At 40.9% G+C, this 27,472-nt stretch overlaps 1 protein-coding gene across 7 annotated transcripts in view; it reads right to left on the bottom strand.

Moving 5' to 3' along the window:
- Positions 1-25,399, bottom strand: part of rimbp2b (RIMS binding protein 2b) — a 108,224-nt gene extending 82,825 nt beyond the window's left edge. For 3 of the 7 annotated variants that reach the window (XM_026188872.2, XM_080309007.1, XM_080309009.1), the window contains exons 1-4: positions 24,942-25,393; positions 23,676-23,765; positions 23,462-23,593; positions 3,795-3,914 (exon numbers count right to left, since the gene is read on the bottom strand). In XM_026188872.2, the coding sequence (XP_026044657.1) occupies positions 3,795-3,914; positions 23,462-23,593; positions 23,676-23,678 (255 nt within the window). In that variant the 5' untranslated portion in view covers positions 23,679-23,765; positions 24,942-25,393. Of the gene's footprint in view, positions 1-3,794; positions 3,915-18,549; positions 19,179-23,461; positions 23,594-23,675; positions 23,766-24,941 lie in introns of those variants that run through there. The other 4 variants (XM_026188873.2, XM_080309008.1, XM_026188859.2 and 1 more) reach the window with 3 other exon arrangements.
- Positions 25,400-27,472: the final 2,073 nt, after the last annotated feature.

The following is a 27,472-nucleotide window of genomic DNA, read 5'->3' as shown; positions in this document are numbered from 1 at the left end:
CAAAAGCAAAAGCATAACCCACAGATAGAAACGTGTAACGGCTGAAGACAGCCGCTCAACCAGGAAGACACCTTTGCAGTCTTGTTGATTACATCTCCGTCAGAGATGATAACAGAGCAGCGGGTTAATGAAGCTCACTGCAGAAGTGCCTCGCGTCGTGTCAGTTTTTCATTGCATCACTCGGTCTTACGTAGAGCCGTGCAGTATTAGTAATTACTGACGCTACTTCAATCTTTCAAGATTCATAATCAGCTCTTTTTCCGCTTGAGGAAACCAGCAACACTGCTTCAAAACCACCCACCCTTTTACAATACGCCTGTCACTCCCAGTCCATTTCTCTGTTGACTGAGCAGTGGAAAACACCATCTAATGACAAGATAGGATGTGTGTTAACTTTAAAAGCATTTGTTTCCCAGCAACCACCGTGGAAAAGATTTTGTGTGACCGTACCTCACTCAAGGATGTTGTCAAGGTTGTAATTAGTACTAAAAGAAGGCCACCTGCCAAGTAATCCCATAAACTCAGCACTCCACATTAAGCATTTTGTCTGCTACGAGTTAAACGCAGGCACGGGAAGATGCACTAATAACTGTCCATCACACTGATTTGCAGGAATACCTCCAGGCAAAAATTAATAATTCATTTATAATCACTTTTCTTTAAAAAGAAATCATGTTTGGTTGCTTTACAAATAATGCTGCGTGTGACTGAAATGGCAGATCAGCACTTAAGAAATGTTGTTAATTAACAAGCAGTCCTGTCACAAGCAGGCAGATAGGTTAAAAAAATAAAGTTCACACTATGCTCATTTTGGATAAAATCACAGTCAGCAGTGCTAACCTTGCACCCCTATCGACTAGAAGTATGGACTTTAACACCAGAATGCCGCACTCTCAGTATGTGAGGCGAGAAGGTGTTTCTGTATTTTTGGAGATTGTCTCCTCACAAAACCAACAAAATATGGCAGGAGAAATTTAATAGAGACAACACCTTCTCTAGTTCCTTATGTTACCGTTAGTGCCAGTGTTATTCTTATCGCTAGGAAAATCAGGACATCAGTTAGATTGTTCATCAACGCGCAACAGAAAAGCTGTTAATAACAAAGCTTCAGTTTATGGTTCAACCAAAAGATGTCACCCATAACATCACCCTCTGTGAAAACAACAGTCTGGTAAGTGCTGAGGAGACACAGAAGAGAAAGCCAGCAGTCCCATGCACACACATAGACACGTACATATACGCACGCACACGCGCATTCCCTTTGCACAGGCACCACACTGAGATCTAATCGATGGAGCTCATTCATATTGAACCACAGACGTCAGGGGAAGCCGGGGGAATTACAAGCAGCCTCCGCTGTGAGATCGCAGCCTGGAGGAAGCCGGAGGAAGACAGCTCTGCACTGGTAACCTCCAGTTTACCGTCCACTGGATTTTCAGCAACACGATTATGAGGTGTCCTAACGCCCCGAGAAAGTACAGTCAGGTTCACTGCACTTAGATTGTACTGTTAAATAAAAGTATGTGTGTATGCATATAAAACATTACTTTAAGTCCAAAAAATTACCTTAACCGATTTCCACCAACTCATAGTAGCACTAACATACAACCTCAATGTCACAGTAGCTCACAATTCACCAGTTATTGCCTGTAAATGTGACCTCGACCTTAAGGCTGATTTGAATGAAGACCCATTAGGTGATCATTGCATGCAGGTTTGAGTAAATGCTGACTTGGGAATCGTAGACAAATACTTCACCACGGCATAATTTCATCAGTAATTTGGCAGCATTAGCTAAAAAAAACAAAAAAAAAATAATAATCACAAGGCTCTCTCAAATGTCACTAAAAACAGGATCAAATGATTAGCAAATCATTTAAAGACGATATTTAATACAGCTGTACAAACACGACAGATCAAATGCTAAAACTAAATGTTTTTTTAATAATCCTTTTTTAATTTCATAAAAATAGTCTAATATAATAAAAGTTGTTTTTCAACTGTGCTGCATCATCTCTTCTTTTAACACTCATAAGCATTTGGGAGGTGATGGGACAAACTGCCATTAAAGTGCTCACCAGTTCAGGACCTTTTTCAGAAATACCTTTCATAGTGTAAGAAATGGGTGACAGGGATGGAATAGATCCAGAAAGTGTTTTGGGATTGTCTTTTTGTAATATGTAAGGGTTTCCCTGAAAAAGATCTCGTCCAGATGGCATCTATGTTGCTTGCTGTTTCAAAACATGTATATACTGTTCACCATTAATATGGCCTTCAGAAATATTATTGAGTGGGCCATGTTGACCAATGGCCCATACAATAACATCTTGGATGCTGGCTTTTGAACACAGCTCTGATGACAAGCCGAACGGTCCTACTTGTCTTAAACCCAGAAGATGTGGCACGCATGGCTTCCAAAGACTGTTTCAAATTTTCGGGACCTGTGGGACCTCTGGATCGTAGAGATTTCACTTCAGTTTTCTGATGCAGTGACAAACTCTGTTGACTGACAGTGTTTTTTTCAGGAGTTCTTAAACCCATCCTGAGATTTCTACCATAGACTTGTGTCTGTTTTTACTGTAGAGCCATAAGAGCTTGGCTTTTGTCTTTGAATGACGAGCCCCACTTATCTTTATATCTGAAACATTCAGGCTCTCTGGGATGCTCTTTTTATATGTAATGCTGGTACTAATTAACCTCATTAGTTGTGAGATGTTCCACCAGGTGTTTTTCATGACACAACCTTTAAATTGTTTTAATATCCCTGACCCAATCAATAAATCAACATTTCTCAGCTTGAGCATCTGAAACAGATAGGTAATCTACAATAAATATATAAACCAAGCAATTAAAATAAAAGTGTCACAAGTGCCTGGAAAAGGCCTTATACTATGAGGTAGTGCTGGAATTTATATATTTACAAAAGTGATAAAGACAGTAAAATGTAAGACTGACATTATATAAGAGAGAAGTGCAAATTGCATTAATAAATAAAATGTACACTATAAATCTAAGAAAACCAGCAGTATGAAGGCGTAATACACAAATATGCTTGTGACAGGTGTGTTCACCTGTGACAGAATGAAGAGTTGTTTTACAAGTTAATAGATAATGGCAGGAATGAGTTGCTAACATTTTCTTTATGGCAACGAGGTGAATCAGTCTGAGGGAGAAGGAGCTCTGCTCCCTCAGAAGTGTGTAGTGGAGCGGGGGTGATGGGCTGTCCATGATGGAGACCAGTTTGTTCAGTGACCTCTGACCCTCACTGACTCAAACGCCTCCAAATTCTTACCAATGACAGTTCCAGCCTTCCAGATTAGTTTGCTGATCCTGCTGGCATCTCTGCCACTGATGATGGCAAATTATACTAATTTCAGTTCAAATATTTTCAAATATTTGCATTCTGTTTTTCCTGATATCTTTCAAAGCATCCTACATTTTGGGGTGCTACCAACATCTTCCTGTAGGTTTGGTGTAATTATTAGACAGGAAAGAGGTGAAGGCCTAAGTTTGTTCACATGGTCAGTAAAGAAACTGCCACTTTGACCCCAATCAGGCTCAATGAAGGCTCTAAATGAACAGCAGATGTGTTTTCACAGCTCATTTAAAATTAAACCAACAACTGGGAAAAAAAGCATGGTTCACAACTTGACAGTCGAAAGCAGGGAGAAGGACATGAAAGCCAAAAAGCGCCGAAAGCAAACGCCTTGACAGCGGTCTTCAGCCGGCCTTAATGGCCCATGAAAAGTTCAGCATTAACGAGACTTTATCTCCCTCACACACAGAGAACTCACCAGTAACTTCTGCTGTAGCCTTTGGTGGCTCAGGGTCTCTGGGTTAAGTCGCCGAGCTTGGCTGTAGTCCTCTAGAAGACAAAGCTCGTCCAAAAGGTGGAGGGGAAAAGCTTCATTTCTCTGCAGTGGGGGACAGGGAAGGTGGGGGAGTTATTTGTCACAATAGCAATGGGAGGTTTATGTGCAGCTTTTTTGTTGGGATTTGCTGTATTCCAAATAACCTTTCACTACTTTTGCTGAGTCCCACTGGTGATGAAATCTGCTACCACTCAATCTGTAAGTGTAGGTGACTGGCTGCTAACAGCCAGCAGGAGTTCTGAGTGGGAAAGCAGCTCTAACAGCTCTAACAGATACACTAACGCAGTGCAAGCAGAATGTGTGTTTCTCTTTATTGATCTTCACGGATTCAGTCTGACAGCAAAGCATGCTCAACTACCTGCCCACCTGCTGCTTTTAGCAAACTCCGACAACTGCATTTAACTATAAATGCAGTTGTTAGAGACTAATTAAATTATATTCAATATATATCAAAGTATTTCAAAACAGCTCATTTTACATAGTTTCTCAAATCTGCAAACAAACAAGCAACATGCTAATGTCGTGTATCATTGAAAAATATCTCTTAAGCACTAACAAACCCACATAAGTATAAGATGTCACACTCAAAAAAGTCAACTAAGGCACTTGTTTGATTATTTAGATATAAAAATGCTTGATTACTTTAAATATATTATGTTTATAGTTATTAAATGACTCCTTCTTGCTGGTGTAAACTAGATCTATGTCTGCACCCAATGAGAAGAACAGTGACTCTTTCATTGCTAACTATTGCCCGTGCTGCATACCACGGAAAAAGTTCAAATCAACGCAAGCAGGAACAAATGTTGGAAGGTTGTTAAGCTAACACAGCTTCAGAGCTACCAGTTACAGAACTACTTTTTATAAGTTTATAGTTAACAAATCTAGCTCAATCCTATACTGCGTTGTTTTGTTTTCTAGTATACTCCAGGTACATTTTGCTGTCTCAAAGTGATCACACACACACAGATTGACTTTGTGTGGAAATCTGTTTGTCCTCTATTGTTAGCCAGGCTACTGTTAGCCTCTGTGCTATAACTGAGACTTGGTAGGGAGTGTTACAGTCTAGCTTCATTTAGCAGAAGCTAGCCAGTCCTCAGTGCCCAAAGACAACTGTTAGCAGGTTTAATTCATTTGAGAGACAGCGTCTTTCCATCATCACAATATAGCTCATTTCAGAAGCTGGAAATGAGCTATATTGATAAAAGATGGCTGCAGCTTCTAGGTCTGTAAAATGAAGTCTCTTACGTGTGTTGTAAAATACTTCTGGTCCTGTAGAAGTCTACTGGACCTCTGTAAACACTTTGCTATTGCATTTATGGTCTCAGTCACTCATTTCAGGTCATGCTGAATAAAAATGAAATCCATTTTACAAATCTTGATCATATTATGTTTCATCAAGGAGAATCATCTGGGATATCATTGGCTAAGTATAGCAAAGAAAAATAAAATTAGCATCTGGTACAATACAGTACGGGTTTAATGAGACACTGAGTCAAAGATTGATTTCACCTGGTTGTTTCAACAGAGCTTTCCAAATGCAGTTAGTGAAATCCAACTTTGACAAACGTAACATTTTTCCACAGTTTTTGTGTGCTCACAAACTGTGACATTTCATGTTTAAATCCAATTCACCCCTTCTAGCACTTAAATTCACCCCTCCACAGAACAATGGAAACAACCAGGTGTTTTGCTTTACCAACATGTATCGTCTGCACAAACCTACGGCAGTACTAAGCATCCTCAACACAAAATGACTCTTAATTAATTCTGCGGTTCATGACAATCTACACAGCAGCTGAAGAACATTTAGCACAAAAAAAAATAAGGAAATGGCTTGAAAGAAGTGTTAAAGGAGGAACAACTAGTGATAACGATAATGTTGGATCCTGTTAACAGCAGACAATTACAGAAAATAATGTCAACAACCAGACTGATATATGTAATATTTTCTAATCATGTATTAGTTCATTCAACTATGGACATGTGGTGGCATGATGAAATTACATTCATTCAACAGATATATATATATATATATATATATATATATATATATATATATATATATATATATATATATAGGGCCCCAACTGACCGAGTGCTCAGTGAATACCTCAGGCAGCAGAAACCCAAGAAAGAGGGGGGAGACGAGGAACCATCATGGAAGGACAGGCCCCTGCACGGTATGTACCACCGGCAGATAGAGGAGGTGGCTGATATCCAGAAATCCTACCAGTGGCTGGACAAAGCTGGACTGAAAGACAGCACAGAGGCACTAATCATGGCAGCACAAGAACAAGCTCTGAGTACAAGATCCATAGAGGCTGGGGTCTATCACACCAGGCAAGACCCCAGGTGCAGGCTGTGTAAAGATGCCCCAGAGACAATCCAGCACATAGCAGCAGGGTGCAAGATGCTAGCAGGCAAGGCATACATGGAACGCCATAACCAAGTGGCCGGCATAGTGTACAGGAACATCTGTGCCGAGTATAACCTGGAAGTCCCGAGGTCAAAATGGGAGATGCCCCCAAGGGTGGTGGAGAATGACCGAGCTAAGATCCTGTGGGACTTCCAGATACAGATGGACAAAATGGTGGTGGCTAACCAACCGGACATAGTGGTGGTAGACAAACAGAAGAAGACGGCCGTAGTGATCGATGTAGCGGTTCCGAATGACAGCAATATCAGGAAGAAGGAACACGAGAAGCTGGAGAAATACCAAGGGCTCAGAGAAGAGCTCGAGAGGATGTGGAGGGTGAAGGTAATGGTGGTCCCCGTGGTAATCGGAGCACTAGGTGCGGTGACTCCCAAGCTAGGCGAGTGGCTCCAGCAGATCCCGGGAATAACATCGGAGATCTCTGTCCAGAAGAGCGCAGTCCTGGGAACAGCTAAGATACTGCGCAGGACCCTCAAGCTCCCAGGCCTCTGGTAGAGGACCCGAGCTTGAAGGATAAACCGCCCGCAGGGGCGTGCTGGGTGTTTGTTTTTTTTTTTCTTTATATATATATATATATATATATATATATATATATATATATATATATATATATATATATATATATATATATATATATATATATATATATATATATATATATTTTTTTTTTTTTTTTTTTTTTTTGAGTGCAACAGGCTAAAATAACATCCTCTCTCCATGTTCTCCACTTAGCCAGCAACACTGATAGCACTACCTAAACTTCTTGTTATTGCCAGGCTAGTGGAGCTGGCTGGAATAATAATGCCCCCTGTTAAATTATTCATGGCTCCAGTCAGGTGGAACCAGATGCTACTGTTGTGTCATAAAGGAAGAGCTGTAACTCAACTCAAGCACGGAAGGCTGTTGCTCCACGAAGGGAAAGACTGGATCCAGCATGGATGCTGCTGGGCTACAAACAAAAACACGGAATGTCATGACACTCGCTCGGCTCTTTCCAAGTGACATTTTCCTGCGAGTGTTCAAACAGAGGACAATGGTTCAGTAGGTTGATCCATATGGGGGTAAAGCCTAAGGTGCTTTTTGCTGCTCACCACCCTGTGTTGGTGTTGCTGTATACCCAACCCTGACATTTGTGGCCATGCCCAGAAGATGACCTTTTTTGTCCATGCCATGTTTTAGTGCTGAATACTAATGCTATGGTGCTGTGTGCCCGCCACTCATGGGAACAAGCAGTGCTATTTTTAGCCACATGTCCCCAGCTGCACATCTCCAACCCGGGGCCAATGGGCAATTAGTGTTTGTCTCTCATGGAAGGAGGCAGTGCTAGAAACTCCATAACACAAACAGACATCTGGACACAGGCTGTCTCTGTCCTGCCCCGCACCCATGCCACAGGGTACAACTCTTAAAGCCATGCACTCCCTCCCTCCATCCGTCTCACCGCCCATAAGTGCTCAGTCACTCGGAAGCTCCTCTCTCTAATCTAATTCACACACATTTGTGTGTCTTCACTTCATAGACATTTGTGAAAAAATTACAATTTGTGTTTACATCCGGCACTTTGTTAAGTCCACGCAAATGCTTGTTCCTTAAACAGGCCATCCATATACTACAGTAGTCATAGAGAGAAAATATACATATTTTTTGGAGTATAAGGCGCACTTAAAATCCTTTAAGTTTCTCAAAAATTTAAAAATTAAGTGCGCTTTATAATCCAGTGCACCTTATGTATGAATTCTGGTTGTGCTTACTGACCTCGAACTGATTTTATGTGGTACATGGTGCTCAAAAATCTGTCAAAAAACGCTTTATTAAAACTTTGGTAGGCTGCACTGCTTGATGGCTTGTTGGAGCATTACGGCTGCCATAGTCAGGAGCCGCACGGAGCAATCCAGGTCCAAACTCCGCTTCAGGTCCCAAAGTCAAACGAACACTGCGGCATCACTGAGAGGTAAGAACTGTCTAAATTCTTTCATCTTTACCTGCTTTACCAGGTGTAAAGTTTAATTTCCAGGCATCCATGAAAACAGAATTTATTAAATTTAACAGCATTAGAAGTTAGCAGGAAGTTTCCACCTAAACATATCATGTTCTGTGTGACAGATTTCTTAGAAAATTAAAATGTACAGCTCTGCTATCACTTCCAACATAAATGAAGACAGAAAACTAAACAGCAGTGATGTTTGTAGGGTTACTGAAATTGGACTAGCTGGTATATAATGATGTGCTACGTGATTGCTAGCGACACAGCTATGTTAGCATAACATAAACACTAGCTGGGTCCCAAAACGTAGGCTACATCCTTCGGAGGCCGCATTTGAAGGCCGATTATGTCACAGCCAGGCGACAAAGGCTGTCCCAATTCATCGAGTCCTTCAAATGCGGCTGACAAATCCGTCCTTCATTTTCCCCGAATTTGAAGGATGGGTCGGGTGTGGCCTTTTAGGCCCATCATATCCCAGAATTCATAGCGCAGCCCTGCCAATTCCAGTTTCCAACAATGGCGGCCGCTACTAAGTTTTAATATTACTTTTATTAATCTTTCTGGGTCACAAACGTAACTTTTAACAAAGTAGCCGTGTAAACTTTAAATATCTGTTTTGGTTTATCAAGACATCGCATATTTGGAAAAGTGCTCCAATGTTTTCGGAGACGTCTGTTACTCACCCGCTCAATAGCTAGCCGGGGGGGTCAATGGTCACTCGAGCCGGCGGGAGCAGCGAACTCCTGGCTTCATCATTTTCAGACCCCTGCTGTCTTTCGCTAATCAGGTTAAACATGATGTATAAGTCACTCAGATAACTGGCTTTTTTCGGTGTGTTATTTGTTTTGGAGTAAATCGGTTTGGCTGAGATCAAAGTTATTAGATTAGATTAAATTTAAAAAAATAAACAAATAAATAATAAATAATATTAAAATAAAAAAAAACTTTATGAATCCATTGGGTGGGTTCCTCCGGGATTTTCACAGAGCTGAATAAAACATCAAACAGTGTGTGAGACGGTCGAGAATTTACGCCAGTGTCCTGATATATTTTAGACAGCAAGGAGCAGACGGCTGAGTTTATTAAACTCCACTGAAACAGCGGTGACGCAAATCTGAAGGCTAGACTGTCCCATTTCATAGCCTCGCACTTCCGGCCTTCTCAGTGTTCGAAGGACCTGGCCCACACAGACCACAGTCCTCTGAAGGATGCGGCCTTCGTTTTGGGATACAGCTACTGTAAAGCTGGAGGATGAATGCTAACTTTTTTCCACTCAATAAAAGTTAACGTGAGGGTTCCCGATGGTTAGGGGCAAATGCAATCGCATGGCAGGATGCTGTAAACGGACCAAACTTCAGTCAGGAGAACAACTGAGATAATCCATCCACAATACGAGGTTAGTCATTAATATACTGCAACAACATGGGAATAGAGCAGCTGCCAGAGAATTCAACATTAATGTCTCAATGGTACAGAAGTGGAGGAAGCAAGAAGAGTTAGTTAAGTTAACTTATCTGACAGTTTTGTTTCGGTTAATGCACCTTATAATCCGGTGCACCTTATGGTCCGAAAAATACGGTATATATAGAAGCCAACCGCCACACAAAAATAGTCGCACAAAATGGTTTCACATCAACTTGTCAGATGTCACTGGCAATTCAGGGATGTGCTCAGGGTGTGCTTTGGTGCAGTAGGCACCAACCATAACATCATCAGACACACGAAGATTACAGTTCACTTTTGCAGAGCAAAGTCCTCAACTGGAGGGTGAAGAGCTGGTGATAGAGCTAGTTAGCCCGCAACCATAGTTCCAGTCTTATGTTTTGGTTTTATGTGATGAAATGTTTCCTTAACAACTGCTTTTTACTTTTTCTTATGTGGTTAGGTTTAGGCACCAAAACTAAATGGTTAGGAAACCTTACAGTTCTCTGACATTCTGGAATCCTGGCATGAGGAGTTTTCTATTGGTAAAGTAGACTCATTTTATTAATTAGAAAACCTTGAAAAAGAAAATGGAACCGCAAAGAATAGACTGTTTGCTTTGTCTTAATATTGGTGTGATCTGTTCGACTAAACTTGGAGTCAAATGGAGAATCAGGTGTTTAAAGGTGGAAAGAGTAACAGTTGCCCTTTACATCTTTTAGAGTTTAGCACAAACTGCAGTTTCTAGCTCAGGAAACTGAATAATGCATTTTCCTGCCTTCTTGATCAAACTTTCACATTAACTTGTAGAATCATGAAATGGATCACAATTGGACACCATAATGTTCACCCATTTGGATTGTAGCCTACTCACATACTATATTTTTTTAGCAATGTACCATCAAAGTAGGACATGTAGGGGATATCTTTCCCTTACTATATGAACACACAGATGCAGGAATGCTTCTGAGATAAAGACAGGGGGATGTTTATCTTATAGTCTTTATTCTTATTTTGAAAATAGGAATATAATTATAAGATCATGCAGCTACTGAATTGCTCAAAATGTAATTATCCTCACCACACACATAAAGTATTGTGATTTCAGCCATCGGTGGCCTCACGGCATCTCCTCCACTCAATACTGACTTTGTGAAAGTTGAGAAACATTTGACTCAACATGACAGAGATCTGGTTAGCAGGTTAGAAGATTCCTGGGCCAGGCCTTTTCTCTGTGGAGTTTCCATGATCTCCCTGTGCCTGCTAGGTAGTCTGACTTTCTCCCACAATGCAATGCTTGTTAGTTTAATTGGTGATTCTAAATTGGCCTTTGGTGTAAACGTAAAAGACTGTGTCTCTCTGTGTTTGCACTGAGCCAGACTGGTAAACTGCCTTTTGCTGTATGCCAGATGTATGAGTTGGATAAGTGTTTTGGAAAATTGATAGATGGCATAAAATCCTCACACAATAAGAAACTGGGACTACTTGTTTAAGTGATTTCCTAAAAAAGCTGACAGATAATGTTCTGACGACCTGATCATATAATTTGTGTAGCCATAAATAGACGCCTGACTACATTTAGTAACATTAAAAAACGAAACATTATCATCAGTGTGTAAATATCAAGTCTGGCAAAGCAGAAAGAAAAATCAACATTCCTTTACCCTCACGATTGCCACTGAACTTTGTTTTCATCTTTCTCTTATGAATGTTGCCTTCAAACATTGCCAATTAAACTAATTGAATCCTGACAATTATTCCAGCGTACAGGCATTTGGGTTGTAATCCTAGATTCCCAATGTCTCTAAGTTAACACAGCATATTATGATATATTTGGTTGAGCAGGTGTAATGAGTCTGTTAAAGAGTCTGCATGTCATGATGACCTCTTTAATTCATTTTAGTCAGGGCAAAGCTAATTCAATCCACCTTATTACAGCTTCTTTATGCAATTATCCCATGCCCCCGTTCACTGATGGGCCAGCATAGAAGCAGTGGATTGGACAGCAAGCTTACTAACCCGTAGAGACCTATAACATAAAACAATGCAGAGTAACTTCTCATAACGTTAGCAAACTGGAATGACAAAAAGGAAATGACTGTGTGGCAAAACATACTCCAGAGACAAGCCTTTTTTTCCCCCCCTCAAGTAATCCGCTGTGAAATTTCACTTGATCAGGACATCAGAATCAATTACATCCTCATATAAACAAGAGCATTAACTCTGGAGCACATTAGCATCCCATTAATCACTCTCAACTTTAAAAGTGGTCGAGAAACAGCTAGTGTACCTTGAAGTGACTGGCACGGCGTATCCATGGTGCTGCCTGCCAATAATATGTTATCAAAGAGCGCGCAATTAACCTCCAGCATGGTGGACAATACACAGAGTAGAATGTGTCCACATAAAGGACACAAACACTGGACTCGATCTCTTCAAAGGCCACTTCAGACATTACAAAATCCTGCTTTTTGTCGCCTGCTGTTTTAACTATAAAGCAAATACATCACATAAAGCAGACCGTGAATAGCTCCCAGCGGAAAAAAATCTGATTGTGTAAGTTTGGATAAATTAACCTGTAACATCTGAGTGCAGTGTGGGCGAAGCAGACGCAGTAAGCACAAAGGTAGAGACAGAGATAAAGACTGAGATGAACCTGTGGAGATAAGCTTTTTTATTACAAAGCAAATCCCAACAAATAATCATCACTGCCTGTGGATTTTGGCAAGATCCGAATAATCATTCCCAACCCCCAACCTCAGGCACGATCATCTACGTTTTAGAACAGCTCCAAATAGCCCTTACTCTCACCGAGCTGACCACCAGCACAGACATGCTGAAAGGTCAGAGAGGGACACAAACATCTCTTTAAACTCTTTCTGTATGGAGTCTTTCTGCAATACGTGAGCAATTTCCCACGTCACCAGCACCAAAGCCCACCCATAATTAATGATTTCAATCATCTTTAAAACTTCTAATAGTATTGTTATGATGGTATTAACAAGTGCTTTAAGACCACACTGCACTTTGTAACTTTCATGCAGAAGTCTCAAACTGTAGGATACTCACTAGAATTTGCCATAAGGCCAAACTGAGCAATAAGATCATTGATCAGGGGTGAGACTAGGAACCCACCTGTCACTCCAAAGCTGCTTCTAAAGTCCTCTGTAGAGATGTGAGCCAAAGCAAAGACTATCCAAGAAGCACTATGTCAATCAGGGCTGTGTCTTTGAGTGCATAGATTGGAACCACTCAAAGTAAAAGCCACATAGCAATCTGTTTGGTGTTTGTAAAAGACTCTGAAACATAGTGGTGGCAGCACTGTGTATGGGACTGAGTCTCAGATGAAGGGACAAGGAGACAGAAGGATATTTCCCTGTATTTAACTCTTGGGCAGATTTGTCCAAGAATGGAGCAACACAAGATTAAGGCAATGGTTCAGCAAACCCTATAGAACATCTGTGAATACAACTGAAGATCTGAGTTCACAAAATAGAATTTTGTTAATAGAGTGCAACATGACAGTTGCCTCAAAGTGCTGTATATTGTCATGTAAAGACTTTACATTATAATTACAGAGAAAACCCCAACAATCGGATGACGCCCTATGAGCAAGCACTTAAACGTTAAAGAAATCTGAAGACATGTTTGTCATTATCATTGGTTGAAATTGAATATACAATGCTATATGTGCACGATATGAGAAAAGATCTGGATACTGGTTACATCCCAGGAACTTGGATCTAGAGATCAGTTAATCGCCCACACTTGGGAAAACTCTCTAACCTCGACTGGTTAGAGAGTGGCTGCGAGAGGTTGCTTACTGTCACTTGGCGAAAATGATAAAACTGGTTGAAAGCAGTATACAGTAATGCACCAAAAACCTCCTTGTGATTGCTTTGGTCACAGATTCCCTATAATTTGTATGGAAGGCGCCAACTTGTCTACAGACACTGGCCAAATATTCACTAAGTGGTAGCTGAACTGTGTGACACGAACTGGAAACGTTCGCCTTCAAAGTTGCAAAGTTTCAAAGTCTGAAACATGTTGATTGCAGTGGGAAGGCACAACTTTTCCTCTCAGTTTCTGGTTTGTGTTACGCTTTTCCCAGGTTTCACTAGCACTCAGTGGTTAGTTAGCAAATGTTTGCAGAGTACAAGTAAGGCTCTTTTATTGGCAACTATAAGCTTGCGTAGACAACTACAACCAACCAGCAGGGGAATAGATATTTTTCCGTGATGGCTGGAAGTTGGCTGTGTTTCACGACGAAACCTCTAAGCCTCTGTTACTGAAACCTAAGCAATCCTGCTTGGTGTGCTACCCCCAGCTGGTCTTTCTGGAAGGCAGATGTCCAACTGATAGAAACTACATACCAAAATAAAGCAAACATTCTGGTACGCAGTGGAGTATTTTATATAACCTGTAATGAAGTATCTACATTTCATGTACATTGCAAAAGTGGCATTTTATATTGGTGTTTTTTTAAATAGAGCTTTTTTCTAATTCAATACTTTGTTCTGTATTTGCAAAATACTTGAATTGCTTTTTAAGTTGCATCAGTTAAGCAAACTAGATTTTACCCCTAGAGTGGCTTTGTTATAGGTCAGCGATTTATATAATTGATGTAATTTCTATATATGGTTAAGAAAGTTCTACATAGATTCATAAGCTATGTCATCAGCCTAAGCTTTGTTTAGGCCCTACAGGTTTGTCAGTACTCTGTCAAACATGTAAATTAGAGGCAAAAAAATAGCATCGCTCTAACAGCCAATCATTAGAGCTAACTTCTGTGGAATCTACTCTCATGGTGTTTACACTACAGCAGTGTTGTCCAGCTGAGTGAGTGGACTGCCCTGATCAGATGCAGGAACAATCAATTATGAATGCAGGCAGATTCCTCAGATAATTGCATGTGGCTCCCTTTTGACCTCCAGTGTTGTCAGCAGCGAGTCCCCACCACAGCAAACTGCCTCCGTGATGACAGCTGGCACAATCTACTTACATTACATTTGAGCTGCAGGAGCCATGGCGTGACACAATCATGTTCACTATGTAAGCATAAACATAGATATATGTAAAACCTCACGTGTAAAGGCATACGTAAGACGATACATACATTTGGAGACAAGCTCGTGAACACAAATACACTGAACATGTGCACACGGTGGATCTGTCCTGAGGCTTATAAAGCTAAAAAGAAAAAAGAAAAAAAAAAGCAGCATAGATTTGAAATGAAATACCCCGAGGACACATGTTTGCTTTGTCATGCACGGGACAATCAGAGCAAGCGATGTAGTTGTAGACAATGATGATGCACTTACTTTCACTCTGCTGTCACAGAGTCTCCCAGAGCCATCTTTACAGAGATTTCCCAGTGAAGATAGTGTTATGTAACAGCGGCGGTGGACCCTGCTGTTCATATTACTAATGCCTCACACTGTGGCGGGGTCACGTGCCTTATCCAGGCCACATCCAGACGCCAACGGCAGCCGTGTTCCAGCTGTTACTATAGCCTATAGCTTTAGTCACTCAGGACCATGCTGAACCATGCTCCTCTCACAATCCTACATCCCAAGTGCTAAGCACGTTAAGCACCTTAGACCATTTCTATCTGTTTTTCTCCAATACCACCACTGGAGGCAATTCTTCATATTAGTTAGTATTAGTAAAGCGCTATACAAATACAGGCCATTTACCATTTTAGTAATGCTATTGGGCTTATCCACAAAACTATACACCGATTGTATAATGATACACAAAATTCACAGTTCACATGGTTTCAAAATTATTTTGTACAATAGTGCAGCAAGTCTGCTCACACATTGTGTGAAACACTCACTGAACTAGAAGTTAGGTAATAGCATACCTTTTGTTAAAGAAAGAATAAACACAGACCAAACCATTTGAGCCACACACACCTCACCCTATCATTCCAAAGCATTGATTAGTAATGTTTTACGATGCTTTTAAACACTAGCTACAAACCACAAGCTAGCTTTTTTATCTTATTAGCCTACATTTGTTGACATGAACAGCCAGAGAGTTAGCAAAACAGAAGGAAATTTAAAACCAGACATGTCATGACTTAACATTGTTTTATTCCATCACTCAGACAATATCCCACCACTTGTGTTCCATAATTACAGTAAACTAAATCATTCAATGCTATCTTTCCACACAACCAGCAGTGAAGACGTGCTTTGTCCAAAGTAGTGAGAGTTGAACGTAGATGGTTTTAAACATGGATAAACCATCCAGAAAAATTAAACCTTTGCAGAAATTCTATTTGAAGACCATCAGATGGCGATAATTGTGGTTGCAAAAGCGTTCTGGTCCAGTTTATATGGAAAACGTGTTCCAGACTTGATGTCTGTAAACATCTGCTTAATGAGTTCATGGGCTCAGTCACTCATTTTGAGTGATATTCAATAAAAAAAATGTATGTCTTTCACACGTTTCAAAAAGTTTATCTGTGCTCACTGGCTACCAGGTGTCAAACCCGTCATTAGCCAATGAGCTAACAGCTGACAGTCAGTCCTCCAGTTTTTTGAAACCAAGATGCAGATGCTGAAAACTTTCATTTCAAGTGGTTGACATTACAATAACTATGTCCGCTTTTTATACTGACTATGAGTCTATGTCAAACAGCTGTCCTTACTTTGGCACAGTATGCAGCACTGTGGGTGGAAAGTGCAGTCTTACCCTCTGGCACCACAGGGAACAACAACTTTTCTGGTGAAGATAAAGTTTTGCATTTTTTAATTCTTCACAAACAGACAGCTGATAATGTTGTTTTTCCCCCCCTAAGCAGTTATTAATTTTACATTTGACTTGCTACAGTTGAATTTTATTGTTGTTGTTTTTTTAGTTTTTGATTATATAATTAATGCTAGTTTGATTGTTAGCCTTACAAAGTGTACAAATGTGTTACCTGGTAAGATAGAGGGAAAAAAAAGTATAATTCAATCAGGCAACAATATTTTCTTAAGAAGAGAATAAATCTCTTTGCCATGAGCTTTTTAACTTTGCAGTTGCAATAAAATGTTATAAAACACCCTAAAGGAAAGAGAAAATCCCACCGAGCTTAATCTGTGTACTTTAATGGATCAAAAGTGCATTTGTATGCAAAACCCACAACTCAGAACTTTACTGTTTTCATTCATTCTCTGTGCTCTCAGCAAAAGAGTCTTTATATGTATGTAGCAGATTGAATACAGATTAGCTTATGAGAATCTTGACACATTAGTAAAGCAGCAAAGCAAGTACATATTGTCCCCGGTATAATTAAAATATAATTTTACTTAATTAATGTTTAGTAATTCATTAAAATTATATTTAGTACTTGAATTGTTTTCATTTAAAAAACAGTCATTACATCACTACTAAACTCATTAAACTGCTCTTCGGTTTTATTCATGTGCCATTAAGGCAAGCACCAAATTAATTTTTCTAATTCACATTCAGTATTCTCTCCGAGTCAAAATAAATAAAAATGTTTGAACCCCTAGCATGTTTCACCACACCCATTTGCTGCGTATGCAAATATTATCTGACCCTGGGGCTAGGTTTAAAGGGAAAAAAAAAAAAGTACACTTCCTCCCACCACCAGCAGCACCCTACTGCCACTCCTCTAGGAATCTGCTCCGTGGACAGCACGCAAATTTTTGGTTTGAAATATGAAAACTTGCCTCCGGTGCATAGTGAGGATAAAAGTCCCTCTGCTGCCAGCAAAGGGATCGCCAGCGAAATGATGAATGGCCATGTCTGCTTGTCGAGGTGGACAGGAGGAGCTACGGCACGGATGGGAGTTTGGCGTCAGAGTACTCTCTCATACCCAAGGTGTGAATCGAGACTGACAGTTCTAATTCTGGAAACACTGCAAATGAGTGACCTTGGGAGGCACTCGTGCATTCATGCACAGATACACATAAAATATTTTCTCGCAGTAAAAATCATAATACATCCCTGTATGTCCGCTGCCAATGCTGCAATCTGCTACAGCCAATGCAATATGCAGAAATAGTTTTACCCCTTGCATATTTACACTGTACCCATTTATAATGGACAAACATACACACCGTATCATCTTTCAGCTATGAAACACACACACGCAGCCACACAGACAGTATACACTGTTATCTTAACGAAAACAATGGATAATCTGAGCAAATATTTGGTAAAACCCATTCAAGCAAATGCATCCATTTCAGTTGAATGCTTTTTCCAATTAGTATTCCTATCTCCACTTCACTGACATAAGTTCAGCAATCCTACTAGTTTCCTTAACCTAAAGCTAAACACACCTCCTCTGCATATACAATCTACAGAAAACATCTCCTGACAGGCATGGCAGTGACAGCTGGGACCAACGTCAAGCCCAAAGACCATGTTATATCACACACACTGACCATAAACACACTGCTCCAGCTATGCTAAGGTAAGTGTACGCTTTAAACATGTTTCCCCATCAGGTCACCAACAACACAGAAAAAAAATAAGCATGAATCCTCACTGCATGCAAATGATGCTTAATGTCCTCTGGCTCTTCACCGTGCTGTCAAACCTACACTCCTGGGCAGAGCAGCTCAAAACATGCTGATCCATCTCCAAGACATGCATAAGAGGGTAGACGGTTATGAGTGTGTAAGAGGCAGTGGGTTGCATTTCAATTATGTTTGCCACTAAGAGATATTATGATCATCCACCAGCAGCAGCAGCAGCAGCAGCAGCAGCATCAGCATCAGCATAGGAAGCCTGCAGCAGAGTCAGTGCAACAATCCGCGGCTCGGAAAAACATACACAGCTTGACAGCCAACAGTAGATTGGTACACTACCTTAGCAGAAAGGGCCGACGAGGAAATGGCAGGTGTCTCCTACTGTGTCGAAAGGAAAGAGAAGCAGCCGGCAGCAGGACCAGGACGATGTAGCATAAAATGGTTCATCAATGCTCGGCAGAAAGAGGCACAGCCAGGCAGCGCAGGCAGAGAGAGAGAGAGAGAGAGGGACAGCCAGCGAGCATCATTCAGTTCACACTATCGTGGCTGTGCAGCAGAGCACACACATCAACACGCCCCCTTCCTCTCTCTCCTTCTCTCGCTCTCTCTCACTTTCTCTCTCACACACACATGCACGCACGCTTAGTCACACAGACACACGCACGCTGGGGTGCAGAGGCAGTGCAGTGTGCAGTGGTGCCGAGCAGTGCACCTTCTCCACGATGTCTTTTGGTCCTCTTTAATCAGGACCGTCTCTGTCCTGTTCTCTGCAGTCACAGACAATTCTGTCAATAAACGCTGCCAGCGGCGTGCTGTATCCTACTGCCCGCTCACCTAACCAGCCACTGATGAGTAGCCATGATTGAAGCTGGCAAGGTCATGCAAGGTTCTCTGACATCCCCAGCTCCAGTGCTCCCAGCTTTGTGGCACTACCTCCCAGCTACTGTATTTCTTTTGCAAGCTAATACAGGAGCACCGCCTTTCCTCATCATGGGTCATCATGCCACAGAGGCTGCCCAGCGGCTCGACAAAGCCTCACTCGCTGTCAAGTTGGGCAAGACCAATCAGCTGTCATAAACAGCAGCAATACCGCGGCCGTCCAATCGCAGATCGGGAAATCAAGTGCACAGGGGTATTAAAGGGGATTATTTGGGTCATCCTGGGTTTTTTTACTACAGGGAGATGTGGAGGATAGCAGCACAGCATGTGTGGTGTGGCTGCCCTCTGTGGCTGACAGTGGTGCTGCACTCTGTTATGGGAAAAGGAGAAGCGGGAAGAGCAGGGCCCAAAACGACTTCCCTCAACATTGATGCTTAGCAACTACAGCAGGCTCTTACCTCCTGTCTTGGGGCCTCCCTCCCCCTACGGCGGGACCCTCGCTGCAATCCCAATCGACAGACTATTTATCACAGCATCTGTTTAAGACTCAAGGCAACCACGACACAAGCAATTGTCAACCGTTCCCACACGTGTCCTCTGACTGTGTGTAAACACTAAATGGGGAGGTGCTTAGTTCTGATAATAAGCAGGAAGTACTGTTCAGTATAGCACACCTTTATAGGTAACTGTAGATCTCACCAAAGTAGGACTTCTAAGTGTGATTTTACCCTGTTTTTCCACAGATGTAAATGCTACAAATACATTTAAAATGTCTGTCTCCATCACACCGAAGCTCTACAGGTAGACACAGCATTTAAATAAAACCATTAACTGTTACGGACTAGAGGTAAACTGTGTCTATTAAACTATTTGGAAGCACAGTATTTTCTCATCCCCGGGGAGGGCAAAGCTGTACAGGGTACGTCAAATTGTTCGCTTATTTTATTCTTGAAATAATGATTCAGTGGATGCCTGCCTACCTTAGAATGTTAAAGAGAACCAAACCTGGGCAGACAGCTGTCAAAAGCTGTCAGAAGGCAGAACAGCAGCTCCAGGCCTGCCTGCGCCCAGCTTACTGAGACACATTCGGAGGTGTGAACAACTGTTTTGGCATTCCCTTTTGTGAAGAGTTCGGAATATTATTCAAAAACTGTGCAACAAATAGAACACGGAGAGCTCAGCTTTTGCACGGAGATGATTTGGATACGCCGATGGGGTCAGACAATATTCACCAGAAAATAACTCATAACGTGCATATGACAAAGAGGTAGAGGTCAGATTGCAGTTATTTCTTCGACATTTCAAAAGGGGGAGGAAAAATACAGGTTTCAGTTGCTACAGGCCACTACACTGACTTCAGTCATATTAAAGTGCTCCAGGTCCTGCCCTGCCTCCTGCTGTTTGCCTGTAGCACGAACTACCCTGATGCTATCTACGTCACCCTCCTCTGAACACTTGCATTGCTCTTGTTATTATGTCGGACCCTTATGTAAACATTTTAGACATTTTCAAAAGAACTGTCCATGTATGGATTGTGGGTTTCCTTTTGAGGCTTGTAGACAATGGCTGTGAATACAAACCCCTACAAGGTTCTCTGCAGGTGCCTGAATGAGCTTGCCATTCTCATCTCTTATTACCTCTATAAGTAAATTACTGCACCTGCAGGGTGCAGTTAGGCTATTTGCTTTAATCAAGCAAATAGCCTAACTTTGTGAACACCAGTCATGCAACACGCTGAAGAGATCGTGTGCTGACGATAGAAGTATCACAACATAGTTCTCATCAGATGTTACCACTTTGCTTTTTCAAGCTATGTTAATTTACATCATACACCTGCCACAGGCTCCAGCAGCTGGAACTGGAAGATGGTTTGAGTATATCGCTATCACTAACAGTTACTATCATAATAGTTTCTTTCCAACTGTGTCGTTTTTAACTCATTCCAGCAAGACTGATACAGAAGCACAAATACAGGCAGGAGTTTCAGGGGTTTTCCTGGTTTAGAGTGGGCCTTTCTGGGTAACAGTAAGCATAAACCTATTTTAACACAAGCCTCAGTATTTCATATACTGTATTTCTGACCATTTAATGATCAAAAACTATTGAAATTGGCATACCAAATACAATAACTATTTAAAAAATATTTTACTAGAATGATTTTCCTTTGGCTCCTGGTAAAAGCTTTGAGGGCTCATAAAATTCCCCTATACAGGAAAAATTTAATAATAATGGATTGGATTTATATAGCACTTTTCAAGGCACCCAAAGCGCTTTACAATGCCACTATTCATTCACTCACTGGTGGAAGCAAGCTACGGTTGTAGCCACAGCTGCCCTGGGGCAGACTGACAGAAGCGAGGCTGCCATAACGCGCCATCGGCCCCTCTGGCCAACGCCAGTAGGCAGTAGGGTAAAGTGTCTTGCCCAAGGACACAACGACCAGGACAGAGAGCCCGGGGATCGAACCGGCGACCTTCCGGTTACAGATACGCTGCCCAACCCCCTGAGCCACGGTCGCCCTTTTTTTTTTAGATTTGCCATGTGATAATACAGAGTTTAGTGTGATTAGGGTCAAAGTACAAAACACAAAAAATAACTTTTCTGTCTCTGCGTTTAACTTGTGCTAGACTAATAATATGTCCCACGTCTACTGCGCTTCAGCCTAATCTCATCATCACACTCCTGTCCCTCTGCAAGCCTGGGTGATGGCTTATATCGACACTAGAGTAAAAACAGGACAGCAACCTCTTTTGTGATTTGGAAAAGTGGTGGCAATTGTATTCAATATTTTCATTCAGCAGCCTATTGCAAGTATTTGAGCATGAAACGTCCTCAAGTACTGGGCAACCAATCGCAAGGTGACTGCACAGGTCACCTGGTTCGAGGCAACCAATAATAGTTTTTGATATGCTGCAAACCTCCCTAGCATGACTGTAACATAAAGCTCCAGTGTAGATGGCCCCTGGTGACCACGGGTCCATAAGGAAGAATTGTATTACTAATCGAATGGCAAGTGTTTGCTAGAGGTAGCTTACTTTTGCTAGCTGACCAGTTTGACCTAGCAACAGTTTCTGCTGCACCAAAGATCTTGTGATTGCTTTGGTCACGAGCAGATTGCTGCAGTCACCTGTAGTTTGAATAGAAGATACCAACTTGTCTGCAAATACTCACCAACTACTTGCTAAGGAGCAGTGAAACTGAACCAGGTTGGTTGTCAACCTGTTTTTTCTTTTCTTTAAAGGTGAACCATGCAAATACAGGCAATTAGTGACGACCAATAACCTCCAGCAGTCACTCACCAACCACGCAAAAAATACATATTCTTCTGCAAACTAGCTCTAAGCCTGTGTGACAGAAGCCTAAATGTTGGAAAATTACTTTACCCTTCATTTTGTATCGTCTAATTTAAAGAGTCTATGAATCTAGATGCTTAACTGATTATCTAGTTGAGGGCAGCAGGAGTGCTGCAACCTATCTCAATCTATCTGGGCAAGATCAAGGGTACACCCTGGATTGTCAGTTTATCGCAGCGAAAGCAACTGAGTACCCAACATTCAAAATGTTGAAAGTGACAATATTTAGTTTTTAAGAAAAATACATATGTTTATTTTGAATTGAATTTCAGCAATTATAGCACAAACAGCTGAAAAGACTGTGAATATCTTGTATTGGGATTTTTCCTCAAGAGTAAAGATGGGAATAGATTCAGACAGTCCAGGTGCTAAACTGATTTGCCAGCAGTCCAGACTTTTCACAATTTCAAAAGCATTTTGAAAAGAAAATTAAAAGGGAGCCTGAAACAGACAGAAAAATCAGAAAACATTTTACTTTTCCCAACTCAACCTATGTTGCAGAGACACTAAAAACTCTAGGAGTGGCCAAATCAACAATCCGTAGATTCTTAAAGAGAATGAACTCACTGGCCAACCCATCAACACCATAAGGCCTGAAAGAGCACCAAAGAAAATTAAAGTACGTCATGCTGTTTAGAAAAACTGTAATTCAATTCCATTCACATTGATTTTTAAAGTTAAAAGCTATATGGTGGTGTACAAAACAAATATTAATGGACCTAACTGTAGCTATCCATTTTAAGTCTATTTAATGAGCAGCAAGGACTACTTACGCTGTTATGTTGTTAATTTAATAGCTAAATATATGAGGCAAGACGATTATTAAGAGGTGCATATGGCTGAGTTTGTTAATAATAACCTCAGTGGCAGTCAAGAATCTTGTTTGAGGAGCGCGGGATGAGGTCAGATTATGGCTGCAGGCATCAACAAATTCTGATCCACAGTGTCCAGACACTGTTAAATCTTATTCACTGAAAGCTTAGCAACCAGCACACACTCAAACAGCACGCCACACTCACTTTATCCGTGCCTCTCACCCAGCTGTTCTTCTTTGCTCTGGCCAGCGTTCGTCTCTGGCTCCACACTACTTCCCGTTGAGACTGTCTCAGGAGTTTCTCCACCTTGCAAGTCTTATGGCAACCCATCGTCCCCTGCCAAATGGAAAAATAGATGTCAAGCAAAGCCTTGCATCAGTCACATTTCATCTCTTGCTTGGTACAAGCAATAACCTACCATGACAGAACAGTTTGCATGCTTCCCCAAGTGCTTGTCATGGTCAGCAGTGACGGATGATGATCTCCAGCATGTTCAGATTATAAATATCTGTATTCAACAGAGTTACATAATAATGGATTTGGATTATTGTTAGTACACACAGACAGAAAAGATGACACAGCTGCCACAGGAAATGCAAAATGCATAAAACTACACCTCTGTAATTGAAAAGTCGAGTCAATATATTTATATGCATTTCCTCTTATTATATGCACATAGAAAGTGTTAAAGGCTTTAAATATTAACTGTGGAAATCATAAAAAAAATATTAAGCTCAATTTTATTTTAGAGTGTATGCTGCATTAGGCTACAGTTTAAAATTCATGCTTTTCTCAAACTAAAATTGTGATTTACAGCAGCTGTGAACCTTAATGCGACTCCAGACTAAGTACACCCTGAAGTCTAACGGTCATGAGTTACTGCACAGTTTCCACTGTGTCATCTAGACCAGCGTGTTCCAGACCCAGAGTAGACTTATTAGCTGTGGACTTCTCCTTCCCTGACAGCTCCAATTCCAGTTAGACTCTAATATACTAAACGACAGTGCTGTGCAAAAGACTTGAGCCACCTTTGATTTCTTTATTTTTTTCCAGGAAAATGGGAAATAGATGCAGTGATTTATTCAAACATGTGCAAACATACATGGAAATACAATATATAAGACACAAACAAAATTTACATAATTCTAATGAGTTTAAAAATCTGTATTTGGCATGAACACCTTTATTCTTCAGCACAGCCTAAACTCTCTAAATACATTAAACAGTCCTCAGGAAGAGTTTGCAGGTTTTGCAGTACATTCAAAGCTCTTCTTTGGGTGTTTCTGCCTTTTTTTTCTGTCCTCTGTCAAGATGATCCCACACTGCTTTAATAATATTGAAGTGCAGGCTCTGGGGAGGCCAATCCATGGCTGATAGTGTTAAATTGTGTGTTTGTCTATCCAGGTATGCTTTTACCACATTGGCAGAGTATTTGGGGCATATTGTATGGTGGATTAAAATCTAACGGTACTATTATACCTCCATAATTCCATTAATTTTGACCACATCCCCAACACCACTGGCTGAAACACAGCCCTAATTGATGACAGCACCTCCACTGTGGCTGTAGACACTCACTGTCACTCACCTGATCTCCTCTGTACAGTTTAATGATTTGAACTAAAATTTGGATGAATTACTCCTTAAGACCTCTTGCCACTGACTTTGGTTCTTGTGTACTTACCTCTGACTTTTCTCCCTGTTTCTTTTCCTTAATAATGGCTTCTTGACAGCAACCCTTCCACTGAGATCATTTCTGATGAGGCTTCACTGAGCAGCAGATGAATCAACTGAAGGGTCAGAAGCATTGCTCAGGTCCTGTGTCAAATTCTTCCTGCATTTTTAACGCTTTCTTAAAGACATGAATTAGAGAAACTGCTCAGCTGCAGTGGATAACTTTTTAGCCTTGCTACTTTAGGTTTCTGTCTTGGACATGTCCAGCTTCCTCAAATATTTTAAGAACACACTGCATCCAGTGCTGAGACATGCCAAGCTGATTGCTCTTTGGGAATCATGTCGCACTCTTTCTTAAATTTGACGTCATACCAACCCACAGAGCTGGAGTCTTCTAGCCACTCTTGCTTAAGCCAAACTCAAAAAGGTTGCAAAAGCGTACGATATGATCCACGACCCTAACCTAATATTTACAAATGTGTGCAATGATTTGTAACTTTTGAGGACTGACAAATGCAAAGCAATCAAACCACACGTGAAACCATTTTACAAGTGTACGTACATCCAAACCTGAAATACTGGTCGTTTGCGCGCATTTTTTAAGGTCAGCTCGCGAATCAGATAATTTTACCTTTAGAAAACATTTCTGTGCGTACAAATGTCTAAAACTACACGTAACTCTCGCTCGCTTGCTCACAAAACCTTATACGTGCGAACGAATCGCTCGATACGAACAGATCAAGTTTGAGACTAATTTAACGGGGCCAACCTCGCACAGATCCACAAATGTGAGCTGCTTTCAGGTCCCAGTGTAAAACTGGGACATTTGAACTTCAAACACTGTACTTTCTCTCCACGCAGATTAGCAAACACAAAGCTACATGCACTACTAGCAAGGGAGGCTGGTGAAAGAAAATGAAATAGTGCTCCAGCCCTGTTGCATTTGACTAGTAGCATTAAGCTAAGTTGTTCTCCATTTGGCATATTGATTTCTATTTTGACTGATATTTCCAGCTTTCACTCATGGCAGAGGTCAAACCTCACTGCTGTTGTTTTCTTTAATCCCCCTGCACTTTCATCACATCCAGTGGCTAGTGAGCTAACACTATAAATAACACTGAAATTAAATGAGTTTCAACTGTATTCTCAGCAAAACTGACTGTCCATTTAACAACTCCACTTTATCTCACATACCATCACTTCACATAGGTAGTTGATACAACCTATCACACAACTCTGAATTATTCTGGCTTGTTTATAATCCACTCTTACAAAATGTTGATCTCAACACGCCCCTCAAGCTTCACCTTCATCAAAGTCAAGAAAAGTTGGTCTGGTAGTTGAGGATACTTATTCCAGCCAATCGCTACTCATCGTTACAGATCAGTAGGGACTATGATGTAAGTAATGCAAGCACTTAAAATAAATTATTTTATGTGTAAAGTAATACATTTAGCACAGTTGAGGAGACTTGTAAGTATTGCTGTGCCATACTGCAAATTTAGTACAGATACCAAGTAAATACAGGGCCAGTATTGCTGATACCAAGACTTTTGAACTTCGAGCCTATCGCGCTAGTATCAGTCTGATACCAATACCAAGACTGGTATCAATGCTATCGATATTTGATCAAACTCTGCTGGTGAATAACACTGACCACAGCAGAGTAAGAACAGAGTATTACCTTTATTGACAGAAAATTGCAGTAACAGGGCAGTTTAATATATTTCTTTAGCACTCCTGACCAGTGATGGAAGATGATCACCACCTGTGGTGAGTCACTGAGAAGTTTAAATATCTCTTATTTATAGTTCACAAAATGTTCATATTTGTATAATTTCCCTTTCAAACTGACAGATGGCTGCTTACAATTCTCAATCTATTCTGTGGAACGTGGGAGATTTCCCACTAATGACTAACAGTAAACTATTATTCAAAATTTGAAAAGGCACTAACCCAAATAATTAGTCAATGCACAAAATACACTTTGTTATCACTCACCATGCTTTAACATCGACATATTGCCACAGAAATTACTCATCTGAACCAACTGCTGTGACCAAGTTAAATCACAGCTCTTAATGTCCCCTGATTTGACATGTAGGATGAATACTTGGGGGGGGGGGGGAGTCCCAGAGCTCATATTTAAGGACATTCTGTGATATTTCATTCAAAGTACACCTCTGAAAGAGCCTTTGATCTAAGTCAAAGGAGAGAAAAAGAGAGGAAAGGGAAAAAAGACCTTGCCCTCCAGGGACTCACTTCCACTTTCCTAACTAATCTTGTTTGGTTGATTACACAGAAGACAAGTGCTTTGTGCAAAGCACTCATTAGGCCAGAAGTAAACAGCAGCCTCTGTTTCTTTCCGCTTCTTTTAAACAAACTGAACCTCCAAATGTTTGAAGTGTTATTAGAGCAGGCAAAATACCCCTAATTTTGTCTTGAATAGTCAGAGATTTTATTTATTTATTATTTTAAATATCTGGATAGCCCCTGTATATTTAACTAAGAAGTTTTTAAGAAAATAAACAAGGACAGGAC

The sequence above is a fragment of the Astatotilapia calliptera genome, chromosome 12, assembly GCF_964374335.1.
Source record: "Astatotilapia calliptera chromosome 12, fAstCal68.1, whole genome shotgun sequence".
NCBI classification, from domain to species: Eukaryota; Metazoa; Chordata; class Actinopteri; order Cichliformes; family Cichlidae; genus Astatotilapia; species Astatotilapia calliptera.
The sequence above is the reverse complement of the archived record's forward strand: the minus strand, read 5'-3'. Positions and strand labels throughout refer to the sequence as shown.